The sequence below is a fragment of the Labeo rohita genome, unplaced genomic scaffold (assembly GCF_022985175.1).
Source record: "Labeo rohita strain BAU-BD-2019 unplaced genomic scaffold, IGBB_LRoh.1.0 scaffold_267, whole genome shotgun sequence".
Taxonomy (NCBI): Eukaryota; Metazoa; Chordata; class Actinopteri; order Cypriniformes; family Cyprinidae; genus Labeo; species Labeo rohita.
In genome coordinates, this window is record NW_026128957.1 from 68,898 (window position 1) to 92,884 (window position 23,987).

The window sequence follows — 23,987 nt, forward strand, 5'->3', positions numbered from 1 at the left end:
ACACATATAAAAGCATGAAATATTACAGCAGGAGACTCACACTAAAATAAATAATATACATGCTATAAATGACACTAAGTGGAGAGGAGGTCGGTTCTTATTACCAATAAAATCAAAAATAGCAAAGACCAAACTGATTAAACAAGTTAACATTCGTGTTGCTTGTAAAAAGTCATATGAAATCAAAGTTAACTTACATTTTACAATCAATTCCTGATGGATAAAATCAAATGAGAAGGGAATCAGTTGAAGTCAAGTGTGTTGGGAAAGCTGGTTGATATTAACTGGTACATACAAAAGTTTAGTCGTCATGAATCAGGAGTGAATCCTGTATTACACACACACAGTAAAGTGATTTATTCCTGCATTTACATATAGTAATTCCAAAAACATGACTTTTACAATAACCATGTTTACTCTGAGCTTGTAAATGAGATATTGAGAGATTTCAGGATGAAGCTTAAGTTTTCTCACCGTCGCTACAGATCAATCATTATCAGACTGAAGTTTCTTCTTCTTCAACAGATGTAACTGTTAAATACACACATAAACAATCTCCTCAGCATTTACTCATGAGTATACAGTGCACAGCATAAATGAGTACACCCCCTCTAAAACGTAACAAATTCACCAATTACTCTTTACCAGGCGCGCAGATAGCACAAGGGACGGGGGACATGACTAAAAAAAAAGTAATGAAAAAAAATAAGGCCTCCATAACGTAACGTGAGGTAAATGACAGCTTTTCTAATTTAAAACAAAAAGAAAAGTGAAACTAATATGGTTTGCATGTTTATTTTCCCACAAGAATACCAACATTTTCACCTTCTCTGTTTAAGAAGCGTTTTTTTTTTTTTTTTAACTTTACTTTAGCTTGAAAACCAAATCTCTCTGTCCACCATCATTTCCTAAAAAAATGTGTCATTTTTGCCACGAGCTGCACGCTCATGCTGACGCGGCTAGTTTATAAACCAGGCTCTACTTCCGAAGTGATCGCACTGAATGCGCCTCCATTTACGTGATCAGTGAATTCTGACTCCTGCTGCAACACGCGCTTTATAGAGTAGACGCTTTTTGAACAGCGCAGAAATGCACTCACGCAAATGCGACCACATTCAATTTTAGCTACATAAAACATATTTTGCAGAAGGCATGAAGATTTGGTGGGTGATTGGCATACTAGACAAATAACAGTTTGATCTTGAATTGCTAGGTGTTGATCAGGCAGGCTTTTGTTTACATTTGTTCATTGTTGTTTATCCATGATTCCCCTTCAGTCGTACACTACGACGTTACATCAATACTGACATATTTGGGGTCTCACTTGGGAGCCTCTGAGCTTAAGAAAACAGGCCAATGAACACTGGCGAGTGGAATTTGCATGCCAAGCCACTCCCCCGTACACACGGGTGTATAAGATGGTGGCATGCATCCACTCATTTAGATTTTTGCTTCGGAGCCGATTGCTTCATGAGCTGCTTCTACAAAGAAGAAAGAAAACTTTCATCGATGCAGGAGTTTCTTGGCTGTGTGGAACATCCTTTCTTTGCATTCAGCGGAGAGATCGCCCTGCTGTGCTCAGATGACTGCTGTGGCCCTCCCCTGGGCAATCCAGCCTAAAAGAGCAATTCCCTACAGCATACACAATTGTTGAGAGTGTCTTTTTCAAGACGCATCTCCGATCGTTTGCTTATAGGGAGCAAAGTTTCCTTATTTCCTCATGACGGTCACAATCGCTATCTCACAGATCTGGGATGTAAACAACTGCATGTTGAGATGACGTTTGTGGATGGATGCCCACGCTGCATCGGCATTCCCATTATTATGCTTGGTCACAGCTTACATTTAATATGTAAGCCGCCTTTGTGTTCTACCCTTTCCAGTTTCAAGGGTCGCCGGACTCCCGAGGCTGCATAGGTTGGAAGTATGGGAGACCTGAGGATTATAGTCTGGATTGCTCTGCCGGGTCAGTCCCCACGGAGATCCAGCTCCTCTCAGCATATTACCGCAGAGTTTCTGAATGTTGATGTACGGCTTGTCCTAGTATGAGCCTTACGTCTCATTTAGTGCTCATGAGGAAGTTAAGATGTCTATCGCCGCATCAGTGGAGGGGCTATCGTCTTCTGACGCTGAAGATTCTGCTGAGCAGCCTCCCGTTGTGGTGGCTGCACAGCTGAAGTCTGAGGCTAAGTTGATGGCCATGTTCCCCCGGGCAGCCTCGACCGCCAGGCTGGAGGTTGGGTTCCCCACCTTCCCCTTGGCGTTCATGGTCTTACAATTGGTTTCCAGTAGTGATGTGTCGTTCGCGAACGAGCCGGCTCTAAGAGCCGATTCTTTGAAGCGAACGAGAAGAGCCGACTCCCGTCGGCGAGAGCCGAATCTTCTGCCGTAAGTAGGGGCGGGGCTTCATTTGGGAACACCATGCAGCTAATCACATGGGAGGACCCACTAGGATCAGTCGTACCATTATGTGAAAGTAGGAAAGGGGGCGCATGCCAGGCGAGGTACACAGAGCAACAGAGAGAGGCAGGGGAGACGGCATTAAATGCGAGTCCAAATGCGCCTGGTTAAGGTAATGGTAGGAAGACTCTGCATTGTTGCAACATCGGTGCCAGAGAGTCTTCTCAAAAACAGGATAAATAATTACAGATAGGAGAAATCGCATCAGCCCATCCAAGCTGAGGCATCTCATATTTCTCAATGCCAACCTGCACTAAAGACAAAAGTGTTTTGTTATATACACTACCGTTCAAAAGTTTGGGGTCAGTAAGACTTGTAATAGTCTTTAAAGAAGTCTCTTATGCTCATCAAGGCTGCATTTATTTGATTAAAAATATAGAAAAAAAAACAGTAATATAAAATTTATTCCTGTGATGAAAAGCTGAATTTTTATCAGCTGCTACTCCAGTCTTAAGTGTCACATGATCCTTCAGGAATCATTCTAATATGCTGATTTATTATTAGAATGATCAATGTTGGATAATATCAACAGTTGTGCTGTTGAACGGTAGTGTATGTTTATTATATGTTAAGACTTTTCCCTTTATTTAGGTTATTTGATTTGTTTGCTGTGGTTGTGTTCAATTGTTCAATTAAAGTTTTATTAAAATGTTAAATAATAGTAACTGTGTTTTTTTTTAATGAAAAATAAGGAATTAAAAAGTTGCTTACCAATACACAAAACATTTACAATTGATAAATTGGACTAAAATAGAAGGCTCTGAGTGATACTAAATAAAGAGCCATTTGGGAGCCGTAAGAGCCGGCTCTTTTAAGGGAGCCGAGCCAAAAGAGCCGAATCTTTGAAAAGAGCCGAACTTCCCATCACTAGTTTCCAGCGTTGGACGCGGCTCTTGCTGCGGTCCATTTAAACTTTCTGAGGCTCCTGGCGCATATGGCAGCCATAGCCGAAGTTTGGCCACTCAGCTCAAATAGCTGTGCGCCATTTACCTTGTTAAGAGAGTTAAGTTGCGCTCCCTGAGAATGGTGACTCCAACCCCAAGTGATCCAGCTCATCTGGAGTCAACTCGGTGAAGCTCAGGTAAACCTGTTTTGCTTCCTTCGAGTCCTCCCTCTGGCAGCTTCTTCCTGTCTGAGTGGAAATGGCAGGGACGAGCTGGCACACAGCTGGACCTGGGGCCTCCTCAAGTACGCTTTCCCCAGTGAGTCTTCTTGCACAAACCTGTGAGAGATAGGGGAGGATGAGGAGCAGGTGCGTCTTACTGACCCACCCCGAACCTGGTATGCTGACACTTATGCTCCTCGTGACAATCCTCCCTAGTTTGATGCAGTCTGGCACCCGCATCCCAGTCTATGGAACCTGCACGTCTGGCCTCTGGATAGGATGCGGTAGACCTCACTGGCCTTTTCAATGGCTGTGATAAACATTATCACTCAGGCTAGAGCTCCCCTCTATGAGGCTGGACTACACTCTGTGGTGAGGTCTTTCCGTTGTATGGTGTTCCTCTCACCGAGAGGACCCCCTGAGGTGCTTGGTCAGAGTTGTGCTTTCCTTCCTGCAGGAGAAATTCCGGTCATTCTGACCTTGCTCCTGATCACGCTCGCTTCTATCAAGATGGTAGGGACCTGCACGCATTCTCAACCAATGGATCGTGCCTTGAATTTTGTGCCGGCTATTCTCACGTGACCTTGAGATCCCGGCCTGGTTATGTGTCCAAGGTTCCCACCTCTCACCACCGAGTTCTGGTGAGGAACCTGCAAGCACTGCCCTTGGAGGAGGCAGACCTGGCCTTAACGTTGCTGTGTCCCGTTCGTGCCATGCACATTTACGTGGACCGCACCCGGAACTTAGACGCTCCGAGCAGCTCTTGTTTGCCTATGGGTCAGCAGATGGGGAATGCTGCCCTCGAGCAGAGGCTGGCCTCTTGGGTTGTAGGGCACCTAGGGCTTCTTAGTGCCAAGGTGAGCTGTGTCCCCTAGGATTCAGGTCCACTCTACAAAGATTTATTCCTCCTAGATGTGGTGCACAGCGCCTCTCTAGCAGACATATCAGAAGCTGAGGGCCAGACGACACCCATCACCTGTGCAAGATTCTTTTTGAAGTGCTGAGCCATTCCTCCTGTGTGTTGTGCAACTTCAAAAATAAAAAAATAAAAAAAAGGTAATTTGCGGGAGGACAGCTTGGTGTCGGCTTGCTGCACCATTCCTTACGGATCCGTGCGCTTCAGGAAACTCTGGGTCCTCCATTGCCCCACAGTCCGGATTAGGATGGAGTAGTTAGATTGTGATTGTGCACCGACAAGGGGTCTCCTTCGCCCCCTGGAGGTTGTGGCATAATCTATTCGTATTTTTTCTCTATGGTTTATCCCACCGTGTTTCCCCTTGTATCTTAACAGATATTTTATTTTACCCAGTTCCCACATGGCTCAAATTCATCATTCGTCACTACGTAATGCGGTTCAGGATTGTGGCATTTTCCAGAGGAGACCCCAAATACGCCAGTATTGACGTAACGTTGTAGTGTACAATTGAAGGGGAATGTCTAGGTTACGTCTGTAACCCTCGATCCCTGAAGGCGGGAACGGAGACGTTACGTCCTCCTGCCACAATCCTGAACTGAATGCAATGGAACCACTTGAGAGAAAACTGCCAGGGGATTTATTTCTTAGCATAAAAGAGGACAATGGTACAACAGGAATACCAAATTATTGTTTTAAGTGTGAAAATATAGCAGAAGTAACACCGACATTCAAAAACAATGGACTTATGACTCCTGAAATAATCAGGTCTTCACTTTAAGTCTTCAGTTAGTAATCAGCGAGTTTTTGCTAGAAAAAGAGCAGAAAAAAACAAACAAACATGCAAGTGTCTCAGAGTCTGCAAAAAATATGAAAACAGCGACACTTTATCTCACAGAGTAAGATGCAGCCATGAACGTGTATTTCACTCAATCTTAACACTCTTGAGCAGCTGTGGGGGATTCTGTAGAGATGAGCTAAGCAACACCATTAAGGACCATTAAGGGAATTTAAGGAAGTCGTCCTCCAGGAGTTAAACAGGACAGATGTGGCATTTTTTCATGAACTTATACACTCAGTGCCAAGAAGGGTCAAAGCAGTATACTTAAAGGGGTCATCGGATGCTAAGTTCACTTTTACATGTTGTTTGAACATTAATGCGTGTTGGTAGTGTATGTACACATCTATCCTATAATGATAAAAATCCATGCAGTGGTTTTTAATTAATCTGTAAAAATAATATTCCCTTTTTCAAATCGAGCCATTCTCGGATGCCTGTCGGTGTGGTGTCACACCAACAGAGGCCGCTCCCTTGATAGTTGATTGACACAAGCGTCCTACCTCAGATCAGCTGAAACGTCCACCCTCTTTGTTTAGATGCCAGAGCAGGGATGTAAGTTAGACAAGTATCTCCGATTGAGCAATTGAGGTGTTGTGTTGCTGGATGTAATAATGAACATAGTGGTTGTTATAATGAACATTTACTCCTCACATCTGAGCTGCTGAAGATGCAGTAGATTACATTTGTTTGTGAAGGGAATGCACCTCCAGATCTACATATATCCATCTATGTTCGCGCAAATCATTCATGATCCAGCTTCACTTACAGCAGAAAGACCTGTTTTATAGTAGAAGAAGATTTATTGTAGATTTGAAACCCCCCACACCCGTTCTGACCATCTATTTTCACAACCTTTAACACCTCTAGCAACCCCCCTCTCCCCCACTTCTACTCTTCAGATCAGTGAAGATGAGGTGCGCCAGGTCTTCAGAAAAATAAAAGAAGAAAGACACCAGGCCCAGACGGTGTCACACCAGCCTGTCTGAAAACCTGTGGTAATAAGCTGGCCCCCATCTTTTCACAGATATTTAACAGATCCCTGGAGCTGTGTGACATCCCATCCTGCTTCAAATGCTCCACCATCATCCCCTTCCCAAAGAAACCCAAAATTACTGGACTTAACGACTACAGACCTGTTGCTTTAACGTCTGTGGTCATGAAGTCGTTTGAAAAACTGGTTTTGGCCTATCTGAAGAACATCACCGGACCCTTACTGGACCCCCTGCAGTTTGCTTACTGAGCAAACAGGTCTGTGGATGATGCGGTAAACATGGGACTGCACTTCATCCTGCAACATCTAGACAAACCAGGGAATTATGTGAGGATCTTGTTTGTGGACTTCAGTTCGGCCTTCAACACCATCATTCCAACACTTCTCCAGTCCAAACTAGCCCAGCTCTCTGTTCCTAGCTCTATCTGTCAATGGATCACCAGCTTTCTGATAGGCAACAGTGGGTGAGACTGGATAAATTCACATCCCACAGCCGCATCACCAGCACAGGTGCTCCTCAGGGTTGCGTCCACTCTCCACTGCTCTTCTCCCTGTACACCAATGACTGCACATCTAAAGACCCCTCTGTCAAGCTCCTGAAGTTTGCGGATGACACCACACTCATCGGCCACATCAATGACGGAGATGAGTCTGCTTACAGACAGGGTGTTAAAGAGCTAGCTGACTGGTGCAGTCATAACAACCTGGAGCTCAACACGCTCAAAATAGTAGAGATGACAGTGGACTTCAGGAGGAACCCCCCTGCACTCCCCCCACTTACTGTCATGGACAGCACTGTAACGTCAGTGGAAACATTCAGGTTCCTGGGCACTACAATCTCTTAGAACGTGAAGTGGGACAATCACATTGACCTGATTGTCAAAAAGGCCCAGCAGAGGTTGTACTTCCTTCGCCAGCTGAGGAAGTTCAATCTGCCGAAGGAGCTGCTGAAACAGTTCTACTCGGCCATCATTGAATCCATCCTCTGCACCCCAACTGTCTGGTTCAGCTCTGCTACCAAAACTGACTTTAGAAGACTACAGAGGATAGTCCGGTCTGCTGAGCGAATCATTGGTACAACCCTCCCGACCCTCCAAGATCTATACTCATCCAGAGTGATTAAAAGGGCTAGCAAAATCATTCTGGACCCCTCACACCCAGCCCACTTTCTTTTCGAACTGTTGCTATCTGGTCGGCGCTACAGAGCACGGACTACCAAAACAGCCAGACATAGGAAAAGCTTCTTCCCTCAGGCCATCTACCTCATGAACAGTTAAATCTTCCCCCCACTGTGCAATAAAATGTACAATACTGCTGTCCATACCTATATTTGTTACAGATACATTATCGCTTTAACATATCTTCCATACATTCAATTCCTTTGTATAATTTGTATATAGAACATCTGTACTTACATTATATTGTCTATTGTGTATTGTCTTTCACATATTTATTCTAATCACTCGTTTATTTGTCTATTGTTTGTCTTTTCATATATTTATTCTAATCACTTGTTTATTTGTTATCTGTGTCTTGTCACTTGTAATCCTGTCTGTGCACTGGAAGCTTCTGTCACCAAGACAAATTCCTTGTGTGTGTAAGCACACTTGGCAATAAAGCTCTTTCTGATTATAGTAGACTTCAACATATGCACATTATAGTAGACTTCAACATATGCACATTACAGTAGGCTTCAACATATGCACGTTATAGTAGACTTCAACATATGCACTTTATAGTAGACTTCAACATATGCACATTTTACCCATTGGACTACTGGGCCCGGAAGAATAAACACACAATAGTGAAATCCCAATATTTACAATGCAACAAAAAACGAAATCTTTAACCGGAGCGCTCCGAAAAAAATAAACGATTGAACACACTACATTGGCGTATTAACCGCGCACTTTCTCAAGTTCAGCGAAAAGATTGCTCACATGCTGCTCTCTATAGAACAATCCTCTCTCCAAACACACTTTACATGACCCGCATAAAGACAAAACTAGTTCTCCCCGAACTAAGAATCGGCATCCTCGATTCCACAACTCCCTGCATTAAACACCACCAACGTGTGCACGGTGACAAAGTTTAATACTTAAGCGGGTTTCAGCAACCAAACAAGTGAATCATGCTTCCAACATACTCACGGCAGCGCAACGCAACGCACCGCGCACTCCAACAATGGGGAGAGAAAGCGAGAGAGAGAGAGAGAGAGCATCCTCACCAAACTTCCTTAAATAACTTCCTGTTATCCCGCAAATACACACAACAGCGCCCCCCAAAAACTAAACAGGAAAAAAATAAACAAAAACATTGACTGTCACAATATTATAGACTTTTCATTAAGACCCTAAAGAATCATATTAACTTGTGGAAAATGCGCATCTGATGACCCCTTTAAAGTTCTGGAGGACATACTAAGTACTAGAATATTATACATCTGATGAATTAAATGTAGGATGCACTAATTTCTGCAATCCTTAATTTAAACAAAATTTAAAATTAAAAAAAATATATTGGTATATATTAGTATATGTTTAATACATTTCAGTTTTTCTTGCTTTTCTGAACAGCCATCATTCTTAACTAGATAATAATTTAACTAGAAAAAGGCTGCACGCCTGTGTCATACATGAGGGAATATGAATATATATATTTGTACAGACAAAGATGTGCTGAAGTAGTGAGACAGATTCAATTCAATGCATGATTTGTGTAGTGATTTTCACAATATATGCACTTATAATAACTTATAATAAATATAATTAAAAAAGTAATGTTTTACCTCTCATTGTGCAGCATTTGAAAATCAGCACGACTGTCACTAGCAGATATGGACAAACTGTCAGTACAGAACTGAGTATGTTGAGAAAACAGATCTGAGATTCTGAATGAAACACTGAAAAAGAGACACATAAGCACTTTATTATGCACTGTATCTGAATGAGGGAATATGAATAAATAAATCAGCTCACACCAGAGGTTGCACTAGAATTTAACATTGTCCGTTTTGACAGGGTCATAAAAATTCTTAAATCCCAATCGATCTTTTGGCCTATGCTGTTTTCAGCTTATGAGTGCGCCTTCCTTCCAATAACAAAAGGCTAGGATTTGTGCTACTTTTGATATGAAACAAAGTCTCAGATTTCAAATTCTGTTCATGTCAATAAAAAATTCAAGCAATAAATACCATTTTGGCACTCTTTAATGTGGCGTGATAGATCATTGTAGCTTCTGCATACTTGTCTGTGCGTAATCAAACACATAGGAAAACATTTGTGACAGTTTCATTTTTGTTCTGGATCCTGTGCTCTGCTGCCAGACTGGAGCGCACTCGCCACCAACTGGGCAGGGATGGGAATTACAGCTACAATTTACAATAGATCACTCTCAGTGTAATCTGTCAAAGTGACGGACGGACTTCAGATTTTTCCATCACTGATAAAAAAATTAAACCAATGATGGACAATTTTCGATTAACGCAACCTCTGGCTCACACATACAGCAATGATCATTTGAGACTCGTCTGACTGAGATCCAGCTCATGGGTGACTCTCCTCTCTCTGGGTGTTTGCAATAGTAGAAACATTCATGTGACTTTGAAACAGTAATGATGCTCATCTCTGTAGTTTGAGAATTTATAATATTTTTTTTTTTTTTTACTGCTGCTTGCTTGTCAAGTGTTTGTTTGTTTTTTTGTCCACTGATGCTTAATGCACTTGTTTAATCAATCTGCTTCATGCATTGATTATAAACTGCTGGTGAAATGAATAAATAAAGAATCACGGACTCACAGTGTACAGTGATATTAACAGGATGATGTTTCTCTCCAGATTCAGACTCACACCAGTACACTCCAGTGTCTGATGTGTTGGTGGAGTTGATTGTACATGTAGATCCTGTTTGTGATCCTTGATGTAATGATGAACAATCTTCCAGCCGTCCACCGTCTGTGTATCTTCTCACTCTCCATCCAGTAGAGTTACTCTGGTCCTCACAGCTCAGAGAGAGAGAGACAGATGTGAAGTGTTGAGTTCTGCTGGGACTGACGATCAGAGAGACTGGAGGAGAAACACCTGAGATGACAATTACAGCTTCAGAGTCTCAGATTTGAGCACCGAAACTCTCTTTATTAAATATGAACCAATAGTTTAAGTTCTGTTTGAACTCACCAGTGACCCATAATGGCTGTGTGTTGCTGTACTGTGTTTTATAGACTGATTTCTCTCTCTCTGCTCTGCACGAATAAACTCCTGTGTGATTTAGAGCAGCAGAACTGACAGTGTAGTTTCCTCCTGCTCCTCTGCTGCTGTCTGAGAGCAGATTATAATGATGGCTGTTCTCTGTAAAACCAGAGAATGTATTCAATATTAAATGGTATTTTGGACTTAAATAAAATCAGTTAATTCAGATGTTACCACATTAAAGGAGAAGTTCACTTTCAAAACAAAAATTTACAGATAATGTACTCAGCCCCTTGTCATCAAAGAAATTCCTGTGTTTCTTTCTTCAGGCGTAAAGAAATTATGTTTTTTGAAGAAAATATTTCAGGAATGTTTTCTGTATAGTGGACTTCAATGGTGGCTGTAAGTTTGAACTTCCAAAATGCAGTTTTATTGCAGTTTCAAAGGGCTCTAAATGATTCCAGCCAAGGAATAATAAAGAAAAGGGTCTTATCTAGTGAATGATCGGTCATTTTATTAAAAAATAATTAATATACTTTTAAACCTCAAAGTATACCTTTTTTGCATGTAAACACTGGGTTGGTACTTCTGCAGTGATGTTGGATGATTTTGAAGTTGGAGGAGAAAATGAGATAGGAGTTTTTCAACATAAGGTTAAAAAAGATTTTTTTTAGAAAATGACCAATTGTTTTGCAAGATAAGACCCTTATCCCTCAGCTGGGATCGTTTAAAGCCCTTTGAAGCTGCATTGAAATTGCATTTTGGAATTTTAAACTCACGGGCACTGTAGAAGTTCATTATATGGAGAGAATCCTGAAATGTTTTCCTCAAAAAAAAAAAAATACAAAATACAAAAAAATATAATTCTTTACGACTGAAAAAAGTACATCTTGGATGACAAGGAGTTGAGTACATTATCTGTAAATTTTTGTTCTGGAAGTGAACTTCTCCTTTAAGCACATTATAACTTACCTGCTGAGACAGTTAAAGTGAACCAGCTGAATGTCCAGCCTGTAGAGAAACTATAAACCTCACAGATTAGAGTCACTGGATCTCCTTCAGTCAACCACTTCTGTGGAGAAACACTTAAAACTGCTCTGGGATCTGAAATAGAGAAGTCACTCATTAATAACATGTTAAACATGTGTTTGTGTGTGTGAAGTGATGATCAAACTCACCTGATACTGTCAGTGTAACTGCATCACTCATTTGTGACCAGCGTGATCCTTCTGTCTCTGATCCTTTACAGGAGTATTTACCTGCGTCAGACTCAGTAACAGAACTGAATGTGTGTTCCTGTCGATAACTGAAAACACTGGTTAAACCTTCTTTATACCAGCTGTAGCTCCTGCTAGTGACTCCTTCACCATATATGTCACATCTCAGAGTGACTGTTTCTCCTCTGAATACATGCTGATCAGGTTTAATGGTCACTTTGGCTTTTGGTCTTTCTGCACAGTGACAAAAATTCACAGTGAAAATAATGTGCTGTTTTATTGTATTAACACAGTTACTTTTAGACTGAAATGTTGTTACCTATAGTACTTACTCAGTGTTTTATTAAATTACATGTGCATTATGTAACTAAAAAAATACTTGCCATATATTGCCACTATTACTGGTTTACTGTAATCTGTGTAATATTTTCCTCTTCGTGCTCTGCACTTGTATTCTCCTCCATCAGAGACTTTCACATGTTTGATTATTGTAGTTGCAGCTTCAGTAGATTCACGGTTTGAGTCTTTTGTCCAGAGAAACTCCCATCCATTCTGTGACTGAATCATCTCACATCTCAGAGTAACTGAGTCTCCAGTGAACACTGAACTCTGTGGCTCAACAGTCAGAGTTGGTGTAGGAAAATCTGTCAGTATAAAGATGGATCATAAGTTATAAAAGTTTTCCAGCAGAAGATCTTGTCTTCTGGTAAATTATGTAAGAAAAAGTGAAGAGGACGTCGGAGATCTTGATGAAGAATAACTTTTTATTACAACGTAGCAGTGACAAAGTAAAGAGCAGCACTTCGGATTCAGCGGAGTCAGAATGAATCCCGAGCATCCTAAACTTGAACATTTTATACTGTATTACGTTCATCTCCTTGCTAGACATGTAAATGAAGTTTCATCTTGAATGTAAATTGTGGATAACAAAGAAAGTGATAGCCTTCTGTTCACACCTATTTGGTAGTATGTTTAGGTGTGAACAACCAAACGTTACAGTGATAAGATTATCTAGAGTCCCTAGCAATTCTATTGATGTACCCTATTGGCCTGCAGATGGTTCTTAATAGCCTACTGCCGCTCCCCCGCTCTAGGTATGAAGTAACACTTCGGAGATTGTATTTACATATTACTGAGATTGGAAAGAATTAACTCTATGATAATTAAGCTCTTTGTAGCACAAGGAGAATAGTCTAACTTGGAGTAGAAGTTTGGTCGAGGCAGACTATAATTTCTTACAATTATTAATATAAAGATCAGAAGAATGTTAAATCTCACATGGCAGTTTTGAGACTTTATTAATGTAAGAACCCACATAGCTGATGCTCCAGGTTTTTTATTCAAATCTGAAAAAAACTTCTGCCACTTTCTCCTCAGACCACCCCTAACATAATGTAATGCCACGCCAGCAGAGGGAGCCCTCACCCATGGACTGACTGTTGCTGCTCCCTCTGCTGCTTCATGGGTTACTTCCTGTTTTCAAGCCAAGTTGCTGCTGTTGTCCCCGAGCCAAGCCAAGCCACAGTTGATCTTCATGAGCCAAGCCAAGTTACAGCAGATCTTCATGAGCCAAGTCAAGTTGCTGCTGTGTTCCCCGAGCCAAGTCAAGCCACAGTTGATCTTCATGAGCCAAGCCAAGTTACAGCAGAGCCCACGCTCCCAAGCCACATGCCCACAACCTCCACACCCTTGAAACCGGCAGGCATCCCACTATCTACTTTGCTGCCTGTCATGGCGATCGCCATTTTGAGCATGTGGGCTCACACTGCGCTCCAGAGCCCTTGTCTGTCCACGAGTCTGCACCAGAGGCCTCGTCTGTTCACGAGTCTGCGCCAGAGGCCTCGTCTGTCCATGAGTCTGCGCCAGAGGCCTCTCTAGTCCAAGAGTTTGCGCCAATACCTCCTGAGGTGTCAGCATGCTCTGTAGAACCTCCTAAGGAGGTGGCGTCCACCCATGAACTCACTGCCACGTCTGACCATGAATTCACGCCTATGCCTCCAGAGGTGTCAGCTTATGCTGTAGATCCTTCAAAGGAGGCGGCGTCCTATCATGAACTCTCGGCCCATCATGTCACGGCCAAGGAGGCCTTTCATGAACTCTCTGCCTGTCATGTCACGGCCAAGGAGGCCTATCACGAACCCTCTGCCTGCCATGTCACGCCCAAGAAGGCTAATCATGAACTCACTGCTCTGCTATAGATGTCATTTGTTCTACTGTGGATATCTGTGCTCCTGTCTGCTCTGCCTGCCTCGCCATGGCTCCCTGTTCTGCCTGCTCTGCCTGTCCCACAATGGCTTCCTGCTCTGCCTGCTCTACCTGCCCCGCCATGGCTGCCGGCTCTCCCTGCTCCACCATGGCTCCCGGCTCCTCCGAATCAAACATGGTGGACTTCTGCTCCAGTGGTACACTGTCTGCCATTGCTTTACGGCCCAGGTCCTCTAGTGTTCCACTGTCTGCTACTGCTCCACGGCCCAGGCCCTCCAGTGTTCCACTGTCTGCCATTGCTCCACGGCCCAGGTCCTCTAGTGCTTCACTGTCTGTCCCTGCTCCACGATCCAGGCCCACCTCCTCTGCACGGACCTGGCTCCCCGTCCCACCCCCTGTTTTGCCTCTGTTCCCCCACCCTCCTGGACTGTTGTTGCTTGAGCGCCAGGAGTCGCTCCTAGGGGGGGATTCTGTAATGCCACGCCAGCAGAGGGAGCCCTCACCCATGGACTGACTGTTGCTGCTCCCTCTGCTTGCCTGTGCGGACTCTACCAAGCGTTTTCTCTGTTTTCATTGCCTTGTTTTGTTATTTCCCATGGTTTAGTTTCTTAGTCATTATTTTGCCTTGTTTTTGCAATAGTTTTTGCCTAGTTTCATAGCCTTGTTTATTTGTTACTTTTGGACTGCTCACTTGGACTTTGACCTTCTGCCTGTTTATTTGGACTAGTCTTTTGTCTTGCCTTCGTATTACTGTTTGTTTGGGATCGACCCTGCCTGTCTTGACTACGCTGTGGTTAATAAAGCTCGCATCTGGATCTTACACGCTTCCCTGGAGTCCTGTTACACATAAATGCACAGACTCCCTCGGCAGAAGAACACCCAAAAATGTGTACGTTTTCAGTGATGGGTAGGTTTAGGGGTGGGGTTAGGTGTAGGGCATTCATACAAATTCATACGTATTGTGCAACTCGTAAAATACATACATTTTAGCTAAAAGCATATGAATTTGTACGAGTGAGGTCGTACTAATTCGTATAAATTAGCGACCTCGTAAAATATGTACAAATTCCCGTGAGATTGGGTTGAACATACATGCACTTAGATCACACCTGAACAGAACATTCAGAACAACAGAACACTCTTCAGACTTGATACAGTATGTTAATTTCACAGACAATGCAAGAAATAAAATTGCAAGTAGCAATTACAGGAACAAATTAGCTTAACATTCTCATGACACAATGAAAAGACTTCACAAGATTTCACAAGTTCGCCTGCCCATTCAGTCCTGCTTGATAATGGTAAACAAACTTGGCTTGCTGCCCCCAAAGGAGACTCAAACGAGAGGCTCAGCTTGAGCTCCAGCTCCAAGTTAGAAACTCCCAAAAAATATATGATGGTTTCTTTTGAATTATTTTTGACTCATGAATATAAAACTTTTCTAAGATAATTAACAGATTAATAATGTAAATCTGTTCATCAGAAAAAGATGGATTTTTTAAACAAAAATATAATGAGGTTCAAAATGAAGGGCTTTGCTTATTTTTGTTTTATGTCTATTATAAAGTCAACTCAAAATGAAAGAAAAGGGCAATAGAAAAATAAATGTTCAATATCTTCACTAGATGTGTTACAAAAGTTACCTGCTAACAGCTACATTTACAGGATAGCATCTGTGAATCATTTTGTAAAGTACTTCTACTTTATTAGAAAGTACATATTTATACGGTAACATCCAAATGCTGTGCCAAGATATACAATGAGGATTAAGCCATTTTGGTTTACATGGAGGACTGGATCCAACATTAAAATAATTTCTTATAAATCTGTTATTAAAAGGTTTGTCAAAAAGGAGAGACAGCATAGTTTATTTGTCTCACAGGTTTTTTTTTTCTTCTTTCGTTTTATGTGAGTAAAAATGTAACCTAAATAAATATAAATGAGCGTACATATTTTGTGTAAGCTTATTTATTTAGTTGTATACCATTTTATTTTGTTTTTCCGTTCACAAATGTGTGGCAGATGCATGATGACATGTCAAAACTCATGTTCTGTTTATGGTTTATGGATATTTGCACATTTATGCATTATTAATGGATCTCAGACATTCATATATGTATTTTTTAATCTAATTTAGTTTTTGACATTCTAATCTTGCCTGTTAACAGTTTTACAGTGTATGATATCTGTCAGAAAAAAAATGAACCGAAATGCACATCCCTAATACGATTATTATTATTATTATTATTATTATTATTATTATCACGGTCATCATCATCATCATGGCTGTTGCTTATTTTTCCAAATACCTGCAGTACTCCAATTTGACACAAGGAAAAGTGCATACGTCTGCTCAGACATTGATGTGCTTTAAGCACTTTTCCACGCAAAAGACTGTGTTTATAAATATGAACATTCCCGTGGCACAGTCTGAGATCAAATTTGTGCGTACGCATATAAATGTGGCCCCTGGAATACTCTCTCTGACCATCTAAGGACCCCACAGACTGTCAATGCTTTTAAACGTGGCCTCAAAACCGACCTTTTGAATGATTCTTAACATTTCTTTTTGTTTTTAATCTGTAGCACTTTGGGATTCTGTGTGGATATAAATTGCGTTATAAATAAAATGTATTATTATTATTATTATTACTCCTAGCCATGATTGACAGGACTGAATGATTAGGCTCCTCCCAAAACTGTTTATAACTTCATCAAACTGTGCAGATACCACAGTTTACATAATCATTTAAATGATAGTGATGGATAAATTGGTATCATTTCTGACCAGTAGGGGGTGCTGTCACTAAATCTAGTATCTATCCACTAACTTTTGTGAGACTTGGTTTGGAAATCATGTGAGGAAATTTTGGTTTTAAAAGCACTGCATAATGTAAAGGAAAAAAAGCAAATCACTCCTAAATAACATGTTAAACATCTGTGTATGAAGTGATGATCAAACTCACCTGATACTGTCAGTGTAACTGCATGACTCATTTGTGACCAGTGTGATCCCACCCAGCACCAGACGTCATTTGGACGTCGTTTTTTGGGCTAAATCAAGTCGGCTCGTCATGGACTTCTTTTAGCCCAAAAATCGACTTTGAAAATTGGTTGTTGTTTGGTCCGTCGGATTTAGTCCTAATTTAGTCCAAAAATCGACGTCGAAAATTGGTTTTTGTTTGGTCCGTCTAAATTTGGTCCAAAGTTGCCCAAAAATCGACGTTGAAAATTGGTCGTTGTATGGTCCGTCGGATTTAGTAGTAATTCACATCCGGGATATTTGCTCGTGTGCGCGCCTCACTCATTTGAAATATTTTTTACAGACGCCATTTTCTTTCATCGCGATGCGGAGCATATGAGGACGGGAAACAACGAAATAAAGTGTTTAATCTTACGCACAAAATGTGTTTTGTAACATCATATCGTTTTATAACGATATTAATGTGCTGTATGCCGCTAAACTTTTCTCAAAGACATTTTTTCCACTCGCCAGACGAGAGCGCTGTGCAATTAATGTTACTAATTAACTTTTTTCTTTGAGAGATAACGTTATTTCCTTTCACTCGCGATGCGGAGCAGACAGGACAGTTGGTTTTATCAGGGAAAACACAAAAAGTAAGTGTTTTACCTCATTTACATTATGTATAATAATTATGACCACCGTATTTCTGTGTTGTGCTCTCCTGAACTTTTTCTCAGAGAGATATTTTCTTTCAATCACGAAGCGGAGCAGACGGGAAAGTTGGTTTTATTAAGGAAAAGTGTTTTACTTAATTTACATTATGTGTAATATTACTTCATGATGATATTAATATGCTGTGTGCACCTAAACATTTCTCACAGATATTAATTGCTATGCAGCGCTGACGTGGAGGTCACTTTTAACAGGGAAACTTGAAGTAAGTGTTTTAGCTCATTTAAAATTTGTGTTTTATAACGTCATATGGATTTATAGTGATATTTATGTGCTGTGCTCTCCTGAACTTTTTCTCAGAGAGATATTTTCTTTCAATCACAATGCAGAGCAGACGGGAAAGTTGGTTTTATCAAGGAAAATGCCAAAAGTAAGTGATTTACTTCATTTACATTATGTGTAATATTACTGTATGATGATATTAATAATCTGTGTGCACCTAAACATTTCTCATAGATCTGAATTGCTGTGCAGTGCTGAGGTGGAGGTCGCTTTTAAAAGAAAAAAAACACTAAAAGTAAGTGGTTTATCTTATTTAAAATATGTATTTAAGTAAGTGTTTTACTTCATTTACATTATGTATTTTATAAGATAATATTACTTTATGATGACATTTATACATTCTGCGTGACATCTGCTTTCTTTAATGGGCGCACACTGAACATTCAAGTCTGGAGCGGAAGGAGTTACCATGGAAACGGGGCGGAAACTCAACTGTCCAGCAGCAAAACACGTCTCCCACTGTTGTTTTTACAAATTTCAGGTAAGTTTAGTCTCTAATATTACACAAATAGTACATACATGTGTTCCTGACACTTTCTTTCAGGTAAATGATACACTTTTGTTGAATATTTACTTTATAGAAATGGTTTATTGTCTTCATAAAAAGTCTGTTAGCATCTAAACTGAAGGCTAATTTATTTAACCTAGAAGTATGCAGTATACGGTTAATCAGATACAAAATTAACATGGAGCCTGAAAATGAGCTAAAAGTACTTTAAGCATGTTTTGACCTTTCATGGTGAACAAATATTGATTCCACTTGTCCTGTGACTTCAGCAGTTTCAGAAAAAAACTTCTACGACACAGGAAAAGTTCCTGATTTTAAAATTTCTGAAGAGAGCTGCTGACAGAGATATAAAAAACACAGGTGATCTGAGAAAGCTTATTAAATTAATTTATATGTATCTTTCTTAATATATTTAGCCTATATTACCATGCAGCTGTAATTTTCTTTAGCAAAATTATATATATATCTATATACTTTTATGTTTGTTTGCTTGTTAGATATTTTAAAAGGACTTTAACATACAAACATAAGTAACACTGTATATGAGCATTAAATAAGTAAAAGTAAAAATGTAAATTCTGTTATTAAACTGTATTGTTTTGTATATTCTATATGTTATTTATTTTTCTTTTCTGTATTTCACCTTTGCTATAGTTTACTTCTAATAAACCTGACATTGTATAATAAATATTGTTGACAGATTGTTTATGTTCCTTCCTAGAATCTTCCATGCTAATAGCCGTGCAGCAGAGTTGAAGTGTATCTCCTGTCAAAGAACATCTCTAGACATTATGAACCATATGACCAGTAAGTAATACCTTAAACATGCACTACCATTCAAACGTTTAAGGGTCAGATTTGTCATGTATTTGAAATAAGTCTTTTATGGCAACAACTGCTGCATTTATTTGAATAAAATACAGTAAAACTGTAATATTGTGAAATTACCATTTTTAAATAACTATTTTCTATTTCATTATGTTTTAAAAAGTGATCTAACCTGATTTTGCAGCATCATTATGCTTACACCGTGTCTACACTGGACGCGAGTGGCACGACACGACAAAATACAGTAGAACCCCTTATAATCATTGATGCTGTGTATACTGGATGCATCGAGTAAACTGCTACCGCATTCTATTTATGAAGAATTACATTTTACAATGTATTCGCATAGAAAACAGTTATTTTAAATTGTTATAATAATCATTACTGTTTTTATTTATGATCAAATAAATGCAGTTTTCTTGGTGAACATAAGAGACTTATTTCAAAAACATAAACAAAACTGACCACAAATGTTAATAACACAAGGGATACAAATATTAGTCCATTTATTCTAATAAAGTGCAAGAAGCTCTTAAAAATATTAACGTAAACAGATTTTTTTTTTTTTTTTTTTACCTTTGGTGATTTGTATTGTATACCAAGAATGCAATGCACAATGACGCAGATTGTCTGTCTATGCTGGATGCAAACCAGAGCGACCATTGAAAGTCATTTGAACTTTGTGTCAGTACATGGTAAATAGAACGCGGCATCAGTTTGCTGTCAGGGATTTGTAGTGTTGCGCTGTGCCTCATCCAGTGTAGACAGCATCACTGATTATAATAGGTTCTATCGTATTGTGTCGTATGTTGTATGCATTTTGCTCACGGTGTTAAAACTGGTATGATGCCATTCATAACTAATAGAACTTTTCTATTTCAGAGACTGAAAATCATCAATAAAACACAAGGTAATGATAACTTATTTTAAGAATATAGTAAGACTAACAAGAATAAATAAAAATGCATCTGTGACTTCATATTGCTTCTTATTTTTCAGTGGATTGATAGCTCCAACACCAATTAAGCAGACCTGAGCAGCTGATCAAGGATCACCAGAAACTCTGCAGAACTTCAGTACCCAGTCCTCAATAAGTCCTCAATACCCAGGACTGGAAACCAGAGTTGTAAGTCATCAATCTAACAGTCATCCTGCCTCTCTGAATTGTCATGTTTAGAGCATATTTCAGGAGATCTCAACATTGTCTCTCGAGGTCCACTTACATGTGTTTTGCTCCAACCTAGTCCAGTGCGTCTGAACAAACTAATCAAGGTCTTCAGTTTAACTATAAATTTACCTAAACTATGGGTGTGTATCTCTCAGGTCCCTTGATCATTAGTCAGTGGTTAAAGGAGAACTACACTTCCAGAACAACAATTTACAGATAATGTACTCACACCCTTGTCATCCAAGATGTTCATGTTTTTCTTTCTTCAGTCGTAAAGAAATTTCAGCATTTTTCTCCATATAATGGACTGATATAGTCCCGAGTTTGAACTTCCAAAATGCAGTTTAAATGTGGCTTCAAACGATCACAAATGCAGTTGTATACGATCCCAACTGAGGAAGAAGGGTCTTATCTAGCGTAATGATTGGTTATTTTAATAAAAATAATACAATTTAAATACTTTTTAATGTCAAATGCTTGTCTTATCTTGCTCATCCCAACCTCTGTTTTGTTCCGGTTCATAAAAGTTAGTGTATGTATCTCATGTTCTCCCTCAACTTCAAAATCTTCTTATATCGCTGTTTTACCTTTTTTGTTAAGGGAGTTTGATCTTCTTTACATGTTCACTTTGAAAACACTGTGTCGGTACTTCTGCAGTGATGTAGGATGATTTCGAAATTAGTTGAGGGAGAAAATATGATCGGAGTTCTTCGACATACCCAAACTGTCTTGAGTCAGAATACACAGAGTTCAGGCAGAGTAAGACAAGATGAGCGTTTGAGATTAAAAAGTATTTTAAATGTATTCTTTTAATAAAAATAACCGATTGGTTCGCTAGATAAGACCCTTCTTCCTCGGCTGGAATCATTTACAACCACATTTGGGATCGTTTGAAGCCACATTTAAACTGCATTATGGACTTTAAAAATATCAGTCCACCATATCAGTCCATTATATGGAGAAAAATGCAGAAATGTTTTCCTCAAAAAACAATTTCTGTACGACTGAAGAAAGAAAGACATGAACATCTTGGATGACAAAGGGGTGAGTACATTATCTGTGAATCTTTGTTTTGGAAGTGGACTTCTCCTTTAAGGGATGCCTTAATCACAAAATTTTTACTGTGCACTGAAATGTGTGCTCCCTAAATAGCTGTGAAAACCAGGAAGCGTCGATGCTCACTACGTTCCCTTATAGGAAGTTCTGAAGCTCAAAACTTAAGAGATAATTCACTACAAAATGACATGTGACTGATTTTAAAACACAAACCAATATCATATTTCAGCATAAACATACATCACTAGACAGGTAATGTCTAATCTAGCAAACATTTACAATTTATTTATGGCTGAAATCTTGCACATTCATGTAACAAAGTATTTATCATAATGTACTGTAAATAGCATTAAAAGAGATATTCAATGCTTAATAATGCTGTGTGTAAATATCAGTAGTGATGCTGTACAGTGAGGATGGAAATAGTCACCAGTGTGTAGTGAGCCACTGTCCTTATCAATGTCTGAATTTGTAAACACAATTTATCAGTTCACAACCTAGCAAACTATTAAGGTGATTGAGACGCACCCTCTGTATGGCAGTGGACTTTGAGGGCCAGAGTTGAGAAGAACCCCTGACACACTAATTAGTTAATAATCACTCATGAAGAATGATTACACTTTCATTTGAACAGAAATATGCAATATTTGACTCATATTCAGTGATGTTATTTTTATTTTCTATTTTGTTTTGTGTCAATCACAGCTAAATAAAACCAAAGTCCATTCAGCCACAGGTCACTGCATCTTTTGCTGTGCAAGTTTTTTTTTTTTTTTTTTTTTTTTTTTTTAAATGTCAAACACATTCTCAGTATTTATATATGTTTTAGCTTTTATAACCATTTTAGGGATCACTGTTTCAGTACAGTTCTTATGTACTATCCATTTAACATTTCAGCAGCTGAATTCTTTTAGTACTTGCATAGTAATTTTAATTGTACCACATTTGTGATGCATATATAGGAAGTGACATAAAACTGTGTTGAAAATTCTAGAAAATTGTTCTCATGCTGTAAGTCAGTTCCCACTCTTTTGTTTATTTGTTTGTTTGTTTTTAACATTTACATTTTGGTTCTTGTTTTCTTTCTCATTTTTAGATGCTGGAGAAAAAGCAGCCAGGCTAAAGCATTTAAAGTGGAAACTTTTGTCGTGGCTCAAAAATCCAGGATTGGGATGGTGGAAGGAGCAGAAGAAGCAGAAGATCAGAGATCAGGCAGAGATCTACTGATGCCCCTGAGGGAACCGTTTAACTAATGTGTTTGGTTAAACCAAAAATTTTCAGCACTCACCTTCATGTCTTTCCAAACCTGTAAAACTTTTGGTCATCTTTGAAACATAAATGTAGATCTTTTTAATGAAATCTGAGAAATTTCTGTCCCTCTATTTCACACTTTATGCAACTACCATTTTCAAGCCTCAGAAAGGTAGTAAAGACAGCATTAAAGTAAGCCATGTGACTCCAGTTGTTTAACCTTAATTTTATGAAGTGATGTGAATGGTTTATATGCACAAAAAACATTGCATTTTTATTCACACACAAACAAAAATCTTATGGTGCTTTTGTGAAAATGCGTTGGAGATACCTAATGTATGAATAAAGATGTAATTTTGTTGTTGTTGCTGTTTTTTGCATACACAAGGCATCTGTTAAAAATATCTTTATTTGCATTCTGCACAAAAGTTTTTTATGGGTTTGGAGTGACATGAAAGTAAGTAATTAATGGCAAAATTAGCATTTTTTGGGTGAGATGTGTTCTAATGTGGTTAGAATTGGTCATTGTCCTGTGTTATAAACATTTTCAGTATTTCAAAGATTATTGTTTTGAAAAATCAGTTTCAAATAAATACTGCTCCTTTGAAAGTTCTATTTGAAGAATACTGAAAATATGTTTTCCACAAAAAATATTGGGCAGCACAACTGTTTTCCACATTGATAATAATCTGAAATGTTTCTTGAGCAGCAAATCATATTAAAAATGTTTTCTGAAGGGTCATGTGACACTGAATACTGGAGTAATTATGATGAAAATGTAGTTCACATGAATAAATTACCTTTCACAATGTATTCATATAGAAAACATAGTTATATTTTATAATTTTACTGTTTTTACGGTATGTTTAATCAAATGCAGGCTTAATTTGTGAGCAGGAAAGTGTTTTTTACTTGAAAGATGTATTTAATGTGTCAATAAATGTTTTAGTACTCTTTTGTGAATTGTCTTATTTTGAATATGAGATAAATATAATCATGAATTTACGGTTGAAATTCGGCCTGAAAAAGACGTCTTTTTAACTTTCACTTTACAACCATATTTAGACGTAATTTGGACGTCTTTTTATAGACGTCTTTTCGTCTTTCACTTTTCGACCAAATTTTCACGTTGTTTAGACCTCTGGCATTGTCGTCTTTTCGACGAGTTTTTGCTGGGTGGGTCACTATATCAGCAATTCCACAATTACTGTCTTTAAATAAAGCAGCAAAACATCAGTACTTGTGGCTCATCATTGCCTGAAGCACAAGCTCTACTCT

General features: G+C 39.2%; 1 protein-coding gene and 1 long non-coding RNA gene across 2 annotated transcripts; one reads left to right on the top strand and one right to left on the bottom strand.

Moving 5' to 3' along the window:
- LOC127159943 (Fc receptor-like protein 2) lies at window positions 1–14,132 on the bottom strand. The gene is made up of 8 exons (XM_051102632.1): window positions 14,031–14,132; window positions 12,098–12,323; window positions 11,676–11,948; window positions 11,470–11,601; window positions 10,486–10,656; window positions 10,108–10,389; window positions 9,099–9,212; window positions 1–531 (listed from the first exon to the last, which is right to left on the bottom strand). Exons 1-8 carry the CDS (start codon window positions 14,130–14,132, stop codon window positions 497–499), a joined length of 1,335 nt encoding a protein of 444 aa, XP_050958589.1. The 3' UTR covers window positions 1–496.
- A 4,920-nt stretch (window positions 14,133–19,052) lies between these two features.
- Window positions 19,053–23,759, top strand: LOC127159940 (uncharacterized). Its single transcript, XR_007826611.1, has 4 exons — window positions 19,053–19,213; window positions 20,117–20,144; window positions 20,234–20,360; window positions 22,555–23,759. It is a non-coding gene; the product is annotated as an uncharacterized LOC127159940 (long non-coding RNA).
- Window positions 23,760–23,987: the final 228 nt, after the last annotated feature.

What these genes read in the sequence shown, in the direction of transcription:
- LOC127159943 (XM_051102632.1), bottom strand. Translation starts at nt 14,132, where the DNA reads ATGGCAGACAGTGTACCACTGGAGCAGAAGTCCACCATGTTTGATTCG. An exon ending in TGTTAATATCACTGTACACT is followed by an intron (nt 9,213 to 10,107) that starts GTGAGTCCGTGA and finishes TCTCTTTTTCAG; the next exon opens with TGTTTCATTCAGAATCTCAG. An exon ending in CAAATGCTGCACAATGAGAG is followed by an intron (nt 532 to 9,098) that starts GTAAAACATTAC and finishes TGTATTTAACAG; the next exon opens with TTACATCTGTTGAAGAAGAA.